This window comes from Giraffa tippelskirchi, chromosome 6 (assembly GCF_054371585.1).
Source record: "Giraffa tippelskirchi isolate mGirTip1 chromosome 6, T2T-mGirTip1v1.2.pri, whole genome shotgun sequence".
Classification (NCBI taxonomy): Eukaryota; Metazoa; Chordata; class Mammalia; order Artiodactyla; family Giraffidae; genus Giraffa; species Giraffa tippelskirchi.
The window spans coordinates 83,329,295-83,342,983 of NC_137280.1; the positions used below are offsets into that span (position 1 = coordinate 83,329,295).

At 60.2% G+C, this 13,689-nt stretch overlaps 1 protein-coding gene and 1 long non-coding RNA gene across 2 annotated transcripts; one reads left to right on the forward strand and one right to left on the reverse strand.

Moving 5' to 3' along the window:
* Positions 1–2,653: 2,653 nt before the first annotated feature.
* CRLF1 (cytokine receptor like factor 1) lies at positions 2,654–13,499 on the forward strand. The gene is made up of 9 exons (XM_081496254.1): positions 2,654–2,765; positions 7,668–7,949; positions 8,255–8,384; positions 8,536–8,705; positions 9,731–9,888; positions 9,977–10,145; positions 12,084–12,271; positions 12,385–12,427; positions 12,929–13,499. Exons 1-9 carry the CDS (start codon positions 2,654–2,656, stop codon positions 12,940–12,942), a joined length of 1,266 nt encoding a protein of 421 aa, XP_081352380.1. The 3' UTR covers positions 12,943–13,499.
* Positions 4,404–9,287, reverse strand: LOC145508807 (uncharacterized). Its single transcript, XR_014055609.1, has 3 exons — positions 9,143–9,287; positions 6,053–7,241; positions 4,404–4,893 (listed from the first exon to the last, which is right to left on the reverse strand). It is a non-coding gene; the product is annotated as an uncharacterized LOC145508807 (long non-coding RNA).
* Positions 13,500–13,689: the final 190 nt, after the last annotated feature.

Sequence of the window (13,689 nt, forward strand, 5' to 3'; positions counted from 1 at the left end):
TTACAAAGGTAATTTCAAAAGAGGAAGGGGACAGAGAGTGCCTGGAAAGGTTGAGGGGCCCCCTCTGAGAAAACTTGACCTGTGACCTGATGGAAAGAAGGTGGTAACTGGGGGAAGAAATGGGGGGAACTGCATCTCCGCAGAGGGGAACAGCAAATGTACAAACCTCGGGGCTGGAGAAGATTGAGTGAGAGGAAGGAAGAGCATGAGGAGAGAGGAGAAAAGGAGTAGGGAGTGGGGGCAGGACAGAGAAGACCTGCTTTGCTTCTTTTAAAATCTCCTTCTTCCTAATGTACAGACAAGGGCAGGAGGGTTTACCCAGGAATCCTAGGAGGCTGGGCAGCATCCCAGATGGAGGTGGTGGGGCCTGGACCCGGATGGGGTGGAGAAAAGAGGTCCGAATCTCAGAATGGGGATGCGTTTTGGAATCAGAGCCAACAGGATTTGCTGATGGATTGGACGTGAGAGATGAGCAAAGGAGAGAGTTGTCACGTGCGTCTCCAGGTGTCTGGCCTGAGCACCTGGGTGGATGGGGGAGCCTTTTCCCGGAGACTGGGAATGACTGGGGTGGGGGTGGGGAGGAGCAGAGACGGGGTGGGGGGATACTGAGATTTTTCTCCAGAAGCCTGAAGTCCTCCAGGTGGGAGTCAAACGTTGCTGAACCGAGGTTGTGGAAGAGGGTTGGGGTATATCCTGAAAACACAATTCCAGCCAAGAACGGCCACCTTCACTTAATTCTCTGGCAGGTGGAACTATGGCCCCATTTTTCAGAGGTGACACACTGAGACTCCAAAAGAATGTGCCCCCAGTGCCAGGCACTATCGTTAAGTGTTTAGACCGTGGAGCCTTCTGCTACATTGCAACTTCCCACAGAAACGCTTAGGCTGGTTAGGAGTCCCCCATGGTGCTGAGGAGGAAACTGAGGCAAGGGGGCCTGATTTTCCCTAGGAAATGACAGTGCACTATGCCAGGGCTCAACTGTCTCCTTCACAAACTCATCCAGAGTCCAGATTGGGGTTGGGAGGTGGGGGCACACCCAGGACTCCATCCTTCAATCCTCTTTTTTGATAGTCTGAGGTCGGAGTTGGGGACCTCAGACTACTTAGCAGGGGTGGTGGAGGGCCGCCTTAGGCAAAGGAGGCGGGAACTCCTGAGCCCTCCTCAGACACTTTTACCCCCTTGGCTAGTTAGGGACCTAGAGGGAGGTCCATGTCTCTAAGGAACCCCTGAAGGGGGAGATAGAGCCCTTCTTTTCTGAGGGCACATGGCTGTGGGCGGGACTGCGATTCCAACGACTGGGCTGGAGGCAGCCCCGGAACTCTCATTTCAAGCTCCCCCCTCCACCCGGGCCTTGAAGTCCAGGAGCCTTTTATCGTGGGCGCCCGAATCGGGTGAGGACCGAGAGAAGGAGGGTGAGGCTGCGGGGCCGGGAGGGGTCCCGAAACCCAAGCAGTGGCCAAAAATAATAACACGGAGAAGGATCCCTGCGCAAAAAAAGGAAGACAAACTATGCGTCGCTCGGGGCAGCCGGCGTTACCTGGAGTCGGCGGGCGGCGGCCGCCCTAGTGATTACTCACTGCGTGGCGCACCCCACCCGCGGGCCGCTGAGAGGATTTTTCCGTGGGAGGGGGGTGTTAGCGAGTCGGAGGAGGGCCTGCTTACCGCTCTCCTCCTGGGGGATCCCTCCTGCCCCGCACACGGGACCCGCGCAGGCCCTGGTCTCCTTTCCCACGGGGCCCATTTCTCCCCTCTTGCCCACGAGAGAACTCCCTCCTGAGGCCCCCGGGTGCCCCCACAGAATCCCGGCTCGGACCCGCTCGAGGGGGACAGCTGAGCCTGGGCGAGGTCCGGGGACTCCAAGCCTTGCAGCTTTTTCTCCGTCTTCGCTCTAGCAAAGCCTGGGGCCGAGGCTGCGCGCGCGGAGCACCAGAAGAGGCGGGATGAAATGGGAGGGGGAGTGCTGGGCCAAAACCTGTGGGACCCGCGCGCCGAGGGCGTGGGGCAGGACGGAGGGCGACTCTTAGGCCCCGGGGGAGGAAAGGGGCTGGAGATGGGAGCAGGCGGGGCTCAGGGACCGCTCAGTGGGGGGGGCGGGGCCAGAGTTGGGGTGGGGGCAGAGACGGAGGATTGGGGGGAGGAGCGGACCCGGGCTAGGGGCTGCCGGCGACGCTGAAGGGCACACGGCTGAGGGCTGGGTGCTAGGAAGTGGGCGGGGGTATGGAAACGCGATTGGGGGCCGCCAGGTCCCAGACTGGGGGTAGGGAGCCTGGAGCTGGCAGGGTTGGAAAGGGAGGTCCCAGGTCGGTAAGGGTAGAGTTGGGGGGTTTGGGGCGACGGGAAAAACGGCGCGTGCGGTGCGCGGCGGGGCGGAGGCCGGACGGGTGGGGCTCGCGGTGCCCTCCGGCGGGCGGGCGGGCGGCGGCGAGGCCGGTGCGGGGCCCGCCGCCCCCCCCCCCGGGGCCGGGCCGGGGGCGGGGCCGGGCGGGGCCAGCGGCGCATTAGCGCCTTGTCAATTCGGTTGCTCAGACTTGCTCTGGCCTCCGCGCCCGCGCCCAGCGACGTGCGGGCTGCTTGGCCCGCGCCCTCCTGCGCCCGGCCTGCGCCCCGCGCCCCTCGCCGCCGCCCTCCGCGCGCCCCCGGCAGCGCCGGCCCCATGCCCGCCGGCCGCCCGGGCCCCGCCGCCCAATCCGCGCGGCGGCCGCCGCCGCTGCTACCCCTACTGCTGCTCTGCGTCCTCGGGGCGCCGCGAGCGGGATCAGGAGCCGGTGAGTACACGGCGCCGTGCTCCCTCCTTCCCGCCTGGGCCGAGAGCGTGCGCCCCGGGGGCAACCGCGGGGGGAGGGGGCGCGGGCGCCACCTGGACGGCCCGGGAACAAAGGAAGGCGCCCCCAGAGCGGCCCTCGGGGCGCCCTCACCTGTGGGGCGCACTGCGCCGAAGTTCCCTGGCCCGAGGGTACGGCTTCCGCTACCGAGGCCTTCTTACCTGGGCTGCCCTGTGGAGGACGCCAGACTCGGCCCCAGGGGGTCTAGGGGCCGCGGCCTGGGACCCTCTGCACGCCGGGACGCGGGGGGCGCACGCGACAGCGTCTGCTGACTTCGAGTCGCGGAGACTGCGGGTCACCGCACCCGGGCGGGGGCGCACGCAGTAGGCGCTCTGGGTGACGGCCCTGAGCGGGGCCCCCCCGGGTGGAGGGATGAGCCCCGTGAGGAAGGCGGGGCGGGAGGGGGCCGCTCTGGCCGCCTGGCGCGCGGCCCGGGGTCCCCGGGGACGCGCCTCTCCGCGGGCCGGCGCCGCCGCCCTCCCCCGGCGGGATCCCGCGCTCGGGGTTCTACGGAGTCCCCGCCACCGGCGGCGTTTAGAACAGTTCCCGGCCACGCTGCGCCGGGCTAGGAGACTCCAGCGAGAGAAATCTTTGTGAGAGAGTGGGTGAGAGTGAGAGGGAGCGGGAGCCAGCGAGTCCGGGCACCGTGGGCCCAGTCTGGGTATGTGGGGCTGGGGGGGGCGGGGGGGAGTCATCGGGAACCCCCAGCCCCCACAGGCCGAGAGACCTCCACCCTGTTGGGAGCTCCTGGCCTCCGGCACTCTCTGGTCCCCCACCCGATGCACACCCCCGCCAGGACACCGTCTCCACATCCAGACCCACTCTGGGACACACCCAGAGACACACAAAGACTCACACTGGCTTGTGGCCCGTCACCCTCGCCCTCGGATGCGCGCACACTGCATCCCAGATGCACATTCTCACACCATCGGGGCGCGCACACACACATTCCATCCCTGACACACACACATTCATAGTCACACACTCTTTCCAAGGGGGAGGCAACACGGGGCACACATGCAGGCACAGCCTGCCCTGGATGTTCACAGGCACTCCAAGGGCCCCATCCAGGCACACAAGTCAACCAGGAGGAGCACATACTGCTTCCCCGGTGGACCTACACTGCACAGAACTGTTTGCAGGCTCCCCGCAGTGCTCCTTCAGAAGGCTCAGGGTCCCGTGTCCTGGGGGCACTTGCTGAAAGCCTAGCATGCCCAAGGCTCCTGGACAGGTGAGAGGCTGCCCTAAGGCCCTCCTCGGATTCCTGACAGCTCTGCCAGGCAGTGGGCAGCACTTGTGAATGCCACCTTTAGTGGCAGGCTTTGTTTTCCAGCCAGCAGAGCAACAAGCAAAGGTGGTGGTGGGATTGTTGTACGTGTGTTTTTTCCTTTAAGGGGGAAGAAATTAAATAAAAGATTCTCACACCTCGGCAATATGTTTCTACTTACGGTGTGTCTTAGCACCTGACCGGCAGGCGAGCAGGTCGTAAAGTGTCTGCAGGTACCAGCAGGACAGGAGATGGGGACCCCAGGATGGAGGCCACCCTCCTGCCTTGCTTGCAGAGAATCTCACACTTTTCCCTTTTAAAACACATGGTGTTCCTTTTTAATAACGGCAGTGGCTCCAGATTGGGAAGGGGGAGAGGAAAAAAACTTTTAAAGGCCCCAGCTCTGCGGGAAAGGGCGGGGAGGCAGGGAACATGGGACGGCGGGGCGGGGGGGGGGGGGGGTCCTGTCCAAAAGCCTAGCCCAGGGATCTGCTTGGGGAGCCTTCTAGGAAGCCCCCAAACCAGGCCAAGCCCCCCCCCCCGCCCCCAACCTCAGTGGACTGTCCCCAGCTGCTTTGCCTGGGCTGGAATGTATGCATCCCAGTTCTGCTGAATGCCTTGGCGCTTTGTTCGTGGAGGACTGAAGAGAGTGCACCAGCCAGCCAGGACCCCAGAGCTGGGAGGGGCCCTAATCCCAACAGCTCCTCTGCACTTCAATGTGTTGGGACCTCTGGACATCATGAGCTCATCTTCATCTCCCCAGCAGGTAGAATGGATTTTCCTCCCATTTTACGGAGGAGGAAACTGAGAACAGGAGAAACCAAGCCAATTGCCCAGGTGCTCCAGCTGAGATGGGCACCCACATCCTCAGGAGAAGAAGGCCTCCCCACGACCTTTGCTGCTGGAGCTTGGGTTGGGGGACCGGCCTGTCCAAGCCCGCCTGGCCTTGCCCTCTCGCCTCGTCCCCGCCCAGCCCCAGGAGGGCAGCTGCAGCTGCTGGCAGGCAGGCCACACCAGCCCAGGCCAGGCGGGTGGGGCAGAGGGGCATTGCCCCCACCTCCAACCAGGACCCCCCAGAGCGTCCCCTTCCTGGCCTGGCTGTGGTGGTGGGTGGGGGACAGGAGGGGCGGGACCCACCCCTGAGGGTTGAGGATGGGCCTGGGGTCTGGGCAGGCCTGGCCGTGCCTCCCACCCTGCTGGGGGGGCCCAGGCAGGAAGCGGTGGGTGGGCCGGGGCAGAGACGCTGGCACGCCCGAGTTCATGCCGAAGGAATTCCGAATTAGCGGGCGGCTGGCTGCCTGGGACCTCCGGGGCGGCCCCCTGGCCCCCCGCCCCCGGCGCCCCCGCCTCCTCGGCTCTGGCCCGCTCAGCCAGCTCCTTCGCACGGATGCTGAGACCTCCGGCGAGCCCTGGGCCAAGCCCCAAACGCAACTGCGATCCCAGGCTCTAGCAAGACATGGCCCTCCAAGCCAAGTTTGCCCGGGAAAGTCATCAGGGCCGGCCCCAGAACTGTGTCCACCCCATCTCACCCATATGGGGCAGAGGAGGCCGGCACAGGGCAGCCGCTGGGGGCCAGCATAGGGCAGCTGCTGGAATGTAGGAGGCCTACAAGGGGACTGGGATCACCCTGTCCTTGGCTGCCAGGGAAGCTGGCCTGCCCCCTGCCCCTCTGCCCCCTGCAGTCCCCTCTTACAGCTGCCCGGTGATCCTTTTAAAATAAAAATCCCTCCCCTGCTCAACTCTGGAATAACTCCTCTCTGAAGGTCTGGCCCCTGCTGACCTCATTTCCTACCACCTGTACCCCGGGATCTTTGCACTTGAGGCTCCACTGTCTGAACACCCTCTTCTATATATTTTCATGGCTACTTCTTTCATTTTATGTGCTTCCCTGGTGGCTCAGACAGTAAAGAATCTGCCTGCAATGCAGGAGACTGGGGTTTGATCCCTGGGTCAGGAAGATCACCTGGAGAAGGGGATGGCAGCCCACTCCAGTATTCTTGCCTGGAGAATTCCATGGACAGAGGAGCCTGGCGGGCTGCAGTCCATGGGGTCACAAAGAGTCGGACATGACTGGACTGGGCGACTAACACTTTCTTTCATTTTGTTCACATCTCAGGTCAAATGCCACCTCCCCAGACAGGCCTCTTCAGTCTTCCCATGGGGTCAATTAGCTGCCACCATTGATTCGTGCTTTATTTTCTCCCTTGTTTGTTCTCTTAGATATTTGTTCTTTTTCCTGCTGCTCCCTTGGATTCAAGTCCCACAAGGGCATGAATTTTGAGTATCTTGGTTACCGTTGTGCCCTCAGGTCCTGACACATTGTAGGTGCTCCTTGAATTAATGAATGAACGAATGAATCCTTACAACCACTCTTGGTAGAGAGAGAGAAACCTTCTCAAAGGCTCAGAGATGTAAAGAAACTGGGTCAACTTCCAGAGTGAGCTGAGGGCATTTGAAACCAGGTCAGCCTGGCTTAAAGGTCCCACAGAGTTGTCCTTAAAACTTTCACTCTTCTCAAACAACCCCATGTGGCTGATACCATGATGCCCATTTCCCAGATGGGGAGACTGAGGCTTAGAACGACATCAGGGACTTGAACTGGGCACCCTTCTCCCTGTTCTGTGCCTTGATTTCCTCCTGGATAAAGACAGTTTCCTCTTATATTCTAATCTTCAGAAGGAGAAGCCATGGGCTGCCCCAGTGGCAGTCGGGAGGAAAGGCATCAACCATGGCCTCCCCGAGGTTCCAGTGCTCAGAAGCCAGTTCACACACAACCCAGTTTAGGAAGTCACTTCCCATCTGATCTTTCCAATGGCCCTGAGGACTGTGAGCTTTCTTGTTCCCATTTTGCAGATTAGGAAAACTGAATTGAGGGGAAGGATAATGATGATGATGGCCAGACCTTTTGGATGAGGGTTGGGAGCATAGAGCTTGCCACAGTCACCTTCAGTTCTGGTGGCAGTCCAGAGCAGAACTTTAGAGACTGATGAAACAGGCTTAGCGTGCTCATCTTCTATTTGGTGACTGTAGGCAATGGCCTTGATCTCTCAGAGCCTTGTTTTTTTCATCCATAAAATCAGCAGGATTCTAGTAGGGCACCTCTTTTTAGAAATGGTTTCCTCCCCCTAGAGACATCTACTATGTGTGAGGTTCTGAGGGATATCAAAGAAAGAACACACAATCTGTTATTTCTAATTGTCAAAAAATAAAATGAAATTTAAAAGAAAAAAAAAAAAGCAGAGTGCTATAATTGTCAGAAGTGTGTGCAAAGTAAGAGTTCCTTGGATCTGAATGAGGTTTGTCACCAATCGGAAAAAGCCCTGAGCAAGTCAGTGAGGAACTGGCTTGGAAGGACTGAGTTGTGGAATCAGATAGTCCTGGGGCTGAATCTCAGCTTTGCCACCAACCTTAGGTTGGTCACTTGACCTAATCGAGCCTCAGTTTCCTTCTCTGTAAAATGGGCCGCAATCATAAACAGCTCCTTTGCAGGACTGCCATGAGCCTTGGAGGTCCTAGGATGGTAGAAGGCCCAGGGCAGCTCCATCCCAGCCCTGACAGGTGTTCCTCTCTGACCCCAGACACGGCTGTGATCAGTCCCCAGGACCCCACGCTCCTCATCGGCTCCTCCCTGCAGGCCACGTGCTCAGTGCATGGGGACACCCCAGGGGCCACTGCCGAGGGCCTCTATTGGACCCTCAACGGGCGCCGCCTACCCCCTGAGCTCTCTCGAATGCTCAACGCCTCTACTATGGCCCTCGCCCTGGCCAACCTCAATGGATCCAGGCAGCAGTCAGGGGACAACCTTGTGTGCCACGCCCGCGATGGAAGCATCCTGGCCGGCTCCTGCCTCTATGTTGGCCGTAAGTGGACACCCAGGGGCAGATCTTGGGGGCAGCATCTCCCTCTGGAGAGGGGTGTAAATCATGGGCCCTCTGGTCTTGGGCTGAACAGTGGGTATACTGGCACAAGTTGAGGGGCATGGGCCCCCGGGGTGGGCATGAGATCCTGGAGGCTCCCATACACCATCCTCAAGAGAGCTGTGCAGGTGGTAATGCCCATCCTCCTTCTGCTCCAAGGGGGGGGGGGGGCGGCTGACAGCCAACAATTCCTCCTTCCACCTGTCCGTGGCCGGTCCAGACCTCAGCCCCCATACCCGCTTCCCCAGTCCCCCCAGAGAAACCCTTCAACATCAGCTGCTGGTCCAAGAACATGAAGGACCTGACATGCCGCTGGACGCCGGGGGCCCACGGGGAAACCTTCCTCCACACCAACTACTCCCTCAAGTACAAGCTGAGGTTGGTGGTGGCCCTCGGGTGACGTGTCCCAGCCTGGCTGTGTGGCCTGGGCCACCCTCTCTGAGCTCCGGTGTCCTGTCTGCACTTCTGGGCTGTGATGGGGAGGTCTGGGGGCCCCCTCACATGTTCTCCTCCCTGCCTGTCCCTGCAGGTGGTACGGGCAGGACAACACGTGCGAGGAGTACCACACGGTGGGACCTCATTCTTGCCACATCCCCAAGGACCTGGCTCTCTTCACACCCTATGAGATCTGGGTGGAGGCCACCAACCGCCTGGGCTCAGCCCGCTCGGACGTGCTCACCCTGGACATTCTGGATGTGGGTGAGCCCCGCCCCCCACCGAGGCCAGCGTGGCCCACCTGCGATCCTCACCTCCAGCCACCCCCCCACACACCGGCCCAGCCACGGCTGCAGCTCAGCCCAGGTCTGATGGACCGGGCTGGTGGGGATGGGAGGAGCTAGGCATCCACCCATTGGTCCCCAGCCCCCTGCAGCAGCCAGGATACCCCTACTCTGCGGAGAACACCTGGCCTGGCTGCCTCCCCCATCGGCAGCCCAGGTGTGCCGCAAGAGGGCCCGGGGGAGCTGGAAGGGGGCGCCCAGGTCGGGAGGCGCCCCAGGAAGCCGCAGCCTGGAGCTGAGAGGGGGTGCAGGCAGGAGGCAGGAAGTGGATGATCTGCGAGCAGAATTGGGCCTAATCTAATTAGGGTGTTTCTCAGCCCCAAGCAGGCCTGTGCTTTAACCCTTTCGGCTCCTCACCAAGGCCTCAGGGGAAGAGGCCAGCCCTCCTTGCGGCCCAAAGAACTTCCAGAAGGGTCCTTGGAAGGCTTGCAGCAATTCCCTCCTCTTGCTTCCCACTTTGTTTTCTCAAATCCTGAAGCTGCTGTGGGCATGTTCTGAATCCCAGTGGTCCCTTTGCACCTAGCATAGCAGTCACATTGAGGACCTTTGTGAAGTCGGAAGGAGCAGGAGGTAGGCAGTGGAGGGGGTGTGTCAAGGGGAGCTTCCCAGGGGTCTGGCAGCCTAAGGGCCCCCTGCACTCCTGGGCATAATAATAATTATATCATCATCCAGGCAGCGTCTGCTTTTTACATAGTTCCCTGAAGATAGGATTATGTTTTTCCTGTCACAGATAATTGTGGTGATAACAGCTAACATTAATTGAGTGCTTCTAGGTGCTGAGTGTTACCCGAATATTATCTAATATAATCTACCCGTCCCAAGTGGGGGGAGGAAGGAGAAGGGAAGCAGGTGTCATCTAAGCCACGTGCTCTGGTATTTAGACCCAGAGGGTGCCAGCCAGGTCCAAAGAGATCCTGGTGATGAAACCCCGCCCTGCCCCCCTAGTGACCACCGACCCCCCGGCGGATGTGCACGTGAGTCGCGTAGGGGGCCTGGAGGACCAGCTGAGTGTGCGTTGGGTTTCACCGCCTGCCCTCAAGGACTTCCTCTTCCAAGCCAAGTACCAGATCCGCTACCGAGTGGAGGACAGCGTGGACTGGAAGGTGCCTGCCCCCACCCCCCTGGGTCTGCTCCTCCACCCGCCCACCCCCTGCCGGCCAGCGCCCCCCTGACCTCACCCCGGCCGCCCAGGTGGTGGATGACGAGAGCAACCAGACCTCCTGCCGCCTGGCAGGCCTGAAGCCCGGCACTGTCTACTTTGTCCAAGTGCGCTGCAACCCCTTTGGCATCTACGGCTCCAAGAAGGCCGGCATCTGGAGCGAATGGAGTCACCCCACTGCTGCCTCCACCCCCCGAAGCGGTGAGCACCCCAGCGGGGCTGGGTGGGCCTGGGACCAGCTCCAAAACAGCCTGAGCCTCTGTTTCCTTATTTCATTTGGGAGAGTAGAGGTCTCAAACTCTTGGCCCCGGGGGGGCCAATTGTGGCCCTTGAATCTATTTTCTTAGCCTGTCATTTGGGAAAAAAAAAAAAGTTTGAACTACTTGCAGACTTTTAGAAACAGTAAGTTTTAACCCAAATACCCTAGATTCCCTAGAAAAAATTGTCTAGAAAACGTAACAGGACACAGAGTTACTCCACAGCCCCCATCAGCAGAGGCTGCCCCTCAAGTCATGGCCCTTGCTCTTTTGGTTGAGCTACCCCCACGTGGCCCATTTCCCCTACATGTACCCCTTCCCTAGCCCCTAAGGGCAAGTGAATTTGAGACCCTTGCTTCTCTAAGACCATGGGCTGCCAACTCTCCCTACAACAGGCTTTGGTTCCCCTTCAGATCAAGGTAGGGGGATGGGATGATCAGAAGCCTAGGTCTGATTCCCTTTGCCATCTTCTCTCCTTTGTGAAATGGTATGAAATCTTACTTGGTACGTCTGGCCTCAGCTTTCCCATCTGGAAAGTGGGGATGACAGTCATGCTTGCCTCAGGCTATTGTGAGGGTTAGATGAGAGATAACCCATGGAAAGTACCCTCATGGTGGGTGCCACCCAAGTGTTTGCAAGTAAGTTACTGAGGCTCCTATCGCCTGCTCCCCACCATGGTTTCACCCAAGGAAGGCCCCCTTTTCTCAGATGAGAAAGGCCCCAAGAGGTGCAGCCAGCCCCGCCAAATCACCCAAGGATCTGAATGCAGTTCCCTCGAAGTCCAGGCTTATGCTCTTGGAATGATTGGGAAACCTAGGCCCAGAGAGGGTCCCAGAGTCAGGGAGTGGCAGAGCAAGGCTCCAGCTAGTTCCCCAGCCCCCATCCGGGGCCCCTCCAGGTTCAGGGGTGGGCGGGAACTAGCACAGCCAGGAGGGGCTTCAGCCTTGGCCCCTGCTCGTGCCCAGCACCTGCGATTCTTGCACAGGAGCCAGCAGGCGCCTGTGTCCACTGGGGAGGCTGGGGGAGGCCAGGGGAGGCCGCCAGGGGCAGTGGGGGCCGGGGCTGTGCCAGGGCCTGTCAGCGGGTCCCCGGCATTATTTATGACGTGAGGCCGATGTCCTTATCCGCCGGCCCGCTCAGGCTGCTCAGAGCTGGCTGCGGCTGGCGGCTGGATGGACAGGCCGGCCTCCCACCTGGCCCTCCTGGCCCACTCCCCATCCATCCGGCTGTACTCTCAGGCCTGTCCTGGGGACTGTCCCTCCCCTCAGAGTCACTTCGAATTGTCTGCCTCCTTTCATCTCTCTGTCACTCACTCTCTTTCCCTGTGTCTGTCTTTCTGCCTTTGTTGGTTTCTGTGTCCCTACATCCCCAGCGTCTCTGTCCCTTCCTGTTCTGGTTCCCTCTCCATCTCTCCACCCTCTGCATGTCCTTGGTCGTCTCCCGTGGCTTTCGCTCTCCCTGTATCTGTCTCTCCTTGCCTCCATCTCTTAATGTCTGCCTTGCTCTCTCCAGCTTTCTCATCAGCGTCTCTCTCTCCCTTCCCCTGCCCCCTGCTCCGTTGCGGCTTATCCCTCTGGCCCTGGCCCTTCTCCTCCCCACTCCCCCGCTTTCACTCACACCTGGCTCAGGCCGCAAGAATCGGGTGCCTGGAGATGTGGAGGAGGAACCCCTTCTTCCCCCTGCCCCCTGCCCCCTGGGGGCGCAGCTGGGCTGCAGTGCTGGGCCGGGCTGTGGGGCGGACCGGGTCGTGTTGAAACAGGGATGGCGCGGGGGTGGGGGTCCCCGAGGTTAACGCGGTCCCGCCGCGCGAGGGAACCTCCCTCTCCTGCCCGCGCGCGCCCTCTGCTGGCCGCGCCCTGACGCTGCCGCTCCGCCCCATTAGAGCGCCCGGGCCCGGGCGGCGGGGCTTGCGAGCCGCGGGGCGGCGAGCCGAGCTCGGGGCCTGTGCGGCGCGAGCTCAAGCAGTTTCTGGGCTGGCTCAAGAAGCACGCGTACTGCTCGAACCTCAGCTTCCGCCTCTATGACCAGTGGCGAGCCTGGATGCAGAAGTCACATAAGACCCGCAACCAGGTAGGAAAAGGGGACCCCAGGGGGAGGGGTGCAGGGGTGGGGCCAGGGGAGTAAAGGGGATGGGGAGGTAGGTCCACAGCCCTCAGACACTGCCTCCTTCCTTCCAAGCACAGGACGAGGGGATCCTGTCCTCGGGCAGACGGGGCGCGGCGAGAGGTAAGGGGGAACCCAAGTGGGTGGGCAGGCTGGGAGATAAGAGCCCTCCTGGTGACCACAGGCCGTGGGCCCTCCATCCTCAGCCTTAGAGTTGCTGAGGTACAAGTCTTTCCTCCAGCATTTATTTATCAGCATTTACCTAACACCTACTGTGTGCCTGCCCCCGTGGCCTTTAGCCAAGTAAGAACACCCAGACCCCTTCCAAATGTCCAGAGGGGAATATCGTCCTCAGGAATGAATGCACATAGCCACCTGCGGAGCATGTATGAACACCTACTGCATACTGGCCCTGTGCCAAGTGTGTTACCTGCAGGACAACCCATGGGATGGATAGATATTACTTTTCAGATAGGAAAACCAGGGCCCAGAGAGGGGCAATAGCCTACCAAGGGCACCTAGCTGAAAGTGGTGGGCCCAGGACCTGGACTGGGGCCTCATTTGCTCTGTGGTCCTGGCCCCTCCCAGGCTTCTTGCTAAGCCTGGCTTCCCCTCTGCCTGCAGGTCCTGCCAGATAAGCTCTAGAGGCTGGGGCTGCCCTCCCTGCTGCATGGAGATCCAGGGGCCACCCCCAGACTGGGGGCTGTCTCTGTACCCTCACCTCAGGGTGCCCTAGCCCTGTCAGCAGCAGCTGTGGCCTCCATGTGAGGTGCACCCCTGTGGCGGTGTGTGTGTGTGTGTGTGTGTGTGTGTGTGTGTGTGTGTGTGTGTGTGTGTGTGTGTGTGTGTGTGTGTGTGTGTGTGTGTGTGTGTGTGTGTGTGTGTGTGTGTGTGTGTGTGTGTGTGTGTGTGTGTGTGTGTGTGTGTGTGTGTGTGTGTGTGTGTGTGTGTGTGTGTGTGTGTGTGTGTGTGTGTGTGTGTGTGTGTGTGTGTGTGTGTGTGTGTGTGTGTGTGTGTGTGTGTGTGTGTGTGTGTGTGTGTGTGTGTGTGTGTGTGTGTGTGTGTGTGTGTGTGTGAAGGCGGGCTTAGCTTCCCAGAATGCTTGCCAGAGCTGAGTGTGAAGAAGGGTTATTACTCCCCCTACCCAGGACCCCCTCCAAGGAATCTTTTTAAATAAACAAAACTATTTAGGTGCCCTGATTGTAAAAGTGAGTTCGGGGCTTGAGTGGCTGAGGGTAGGGGGCTGTGGGGCTTAGGGGAGGCACATGGAATCCTGATGACCCTTTGGGATGGGAAGCTTCACCTCCCAGAATTTCTAACTGTCTCCATGATCTGAAATATCTGGTTCTAAACTCCTTGGAGAGTGGGCTTCAAAACACCAGAGT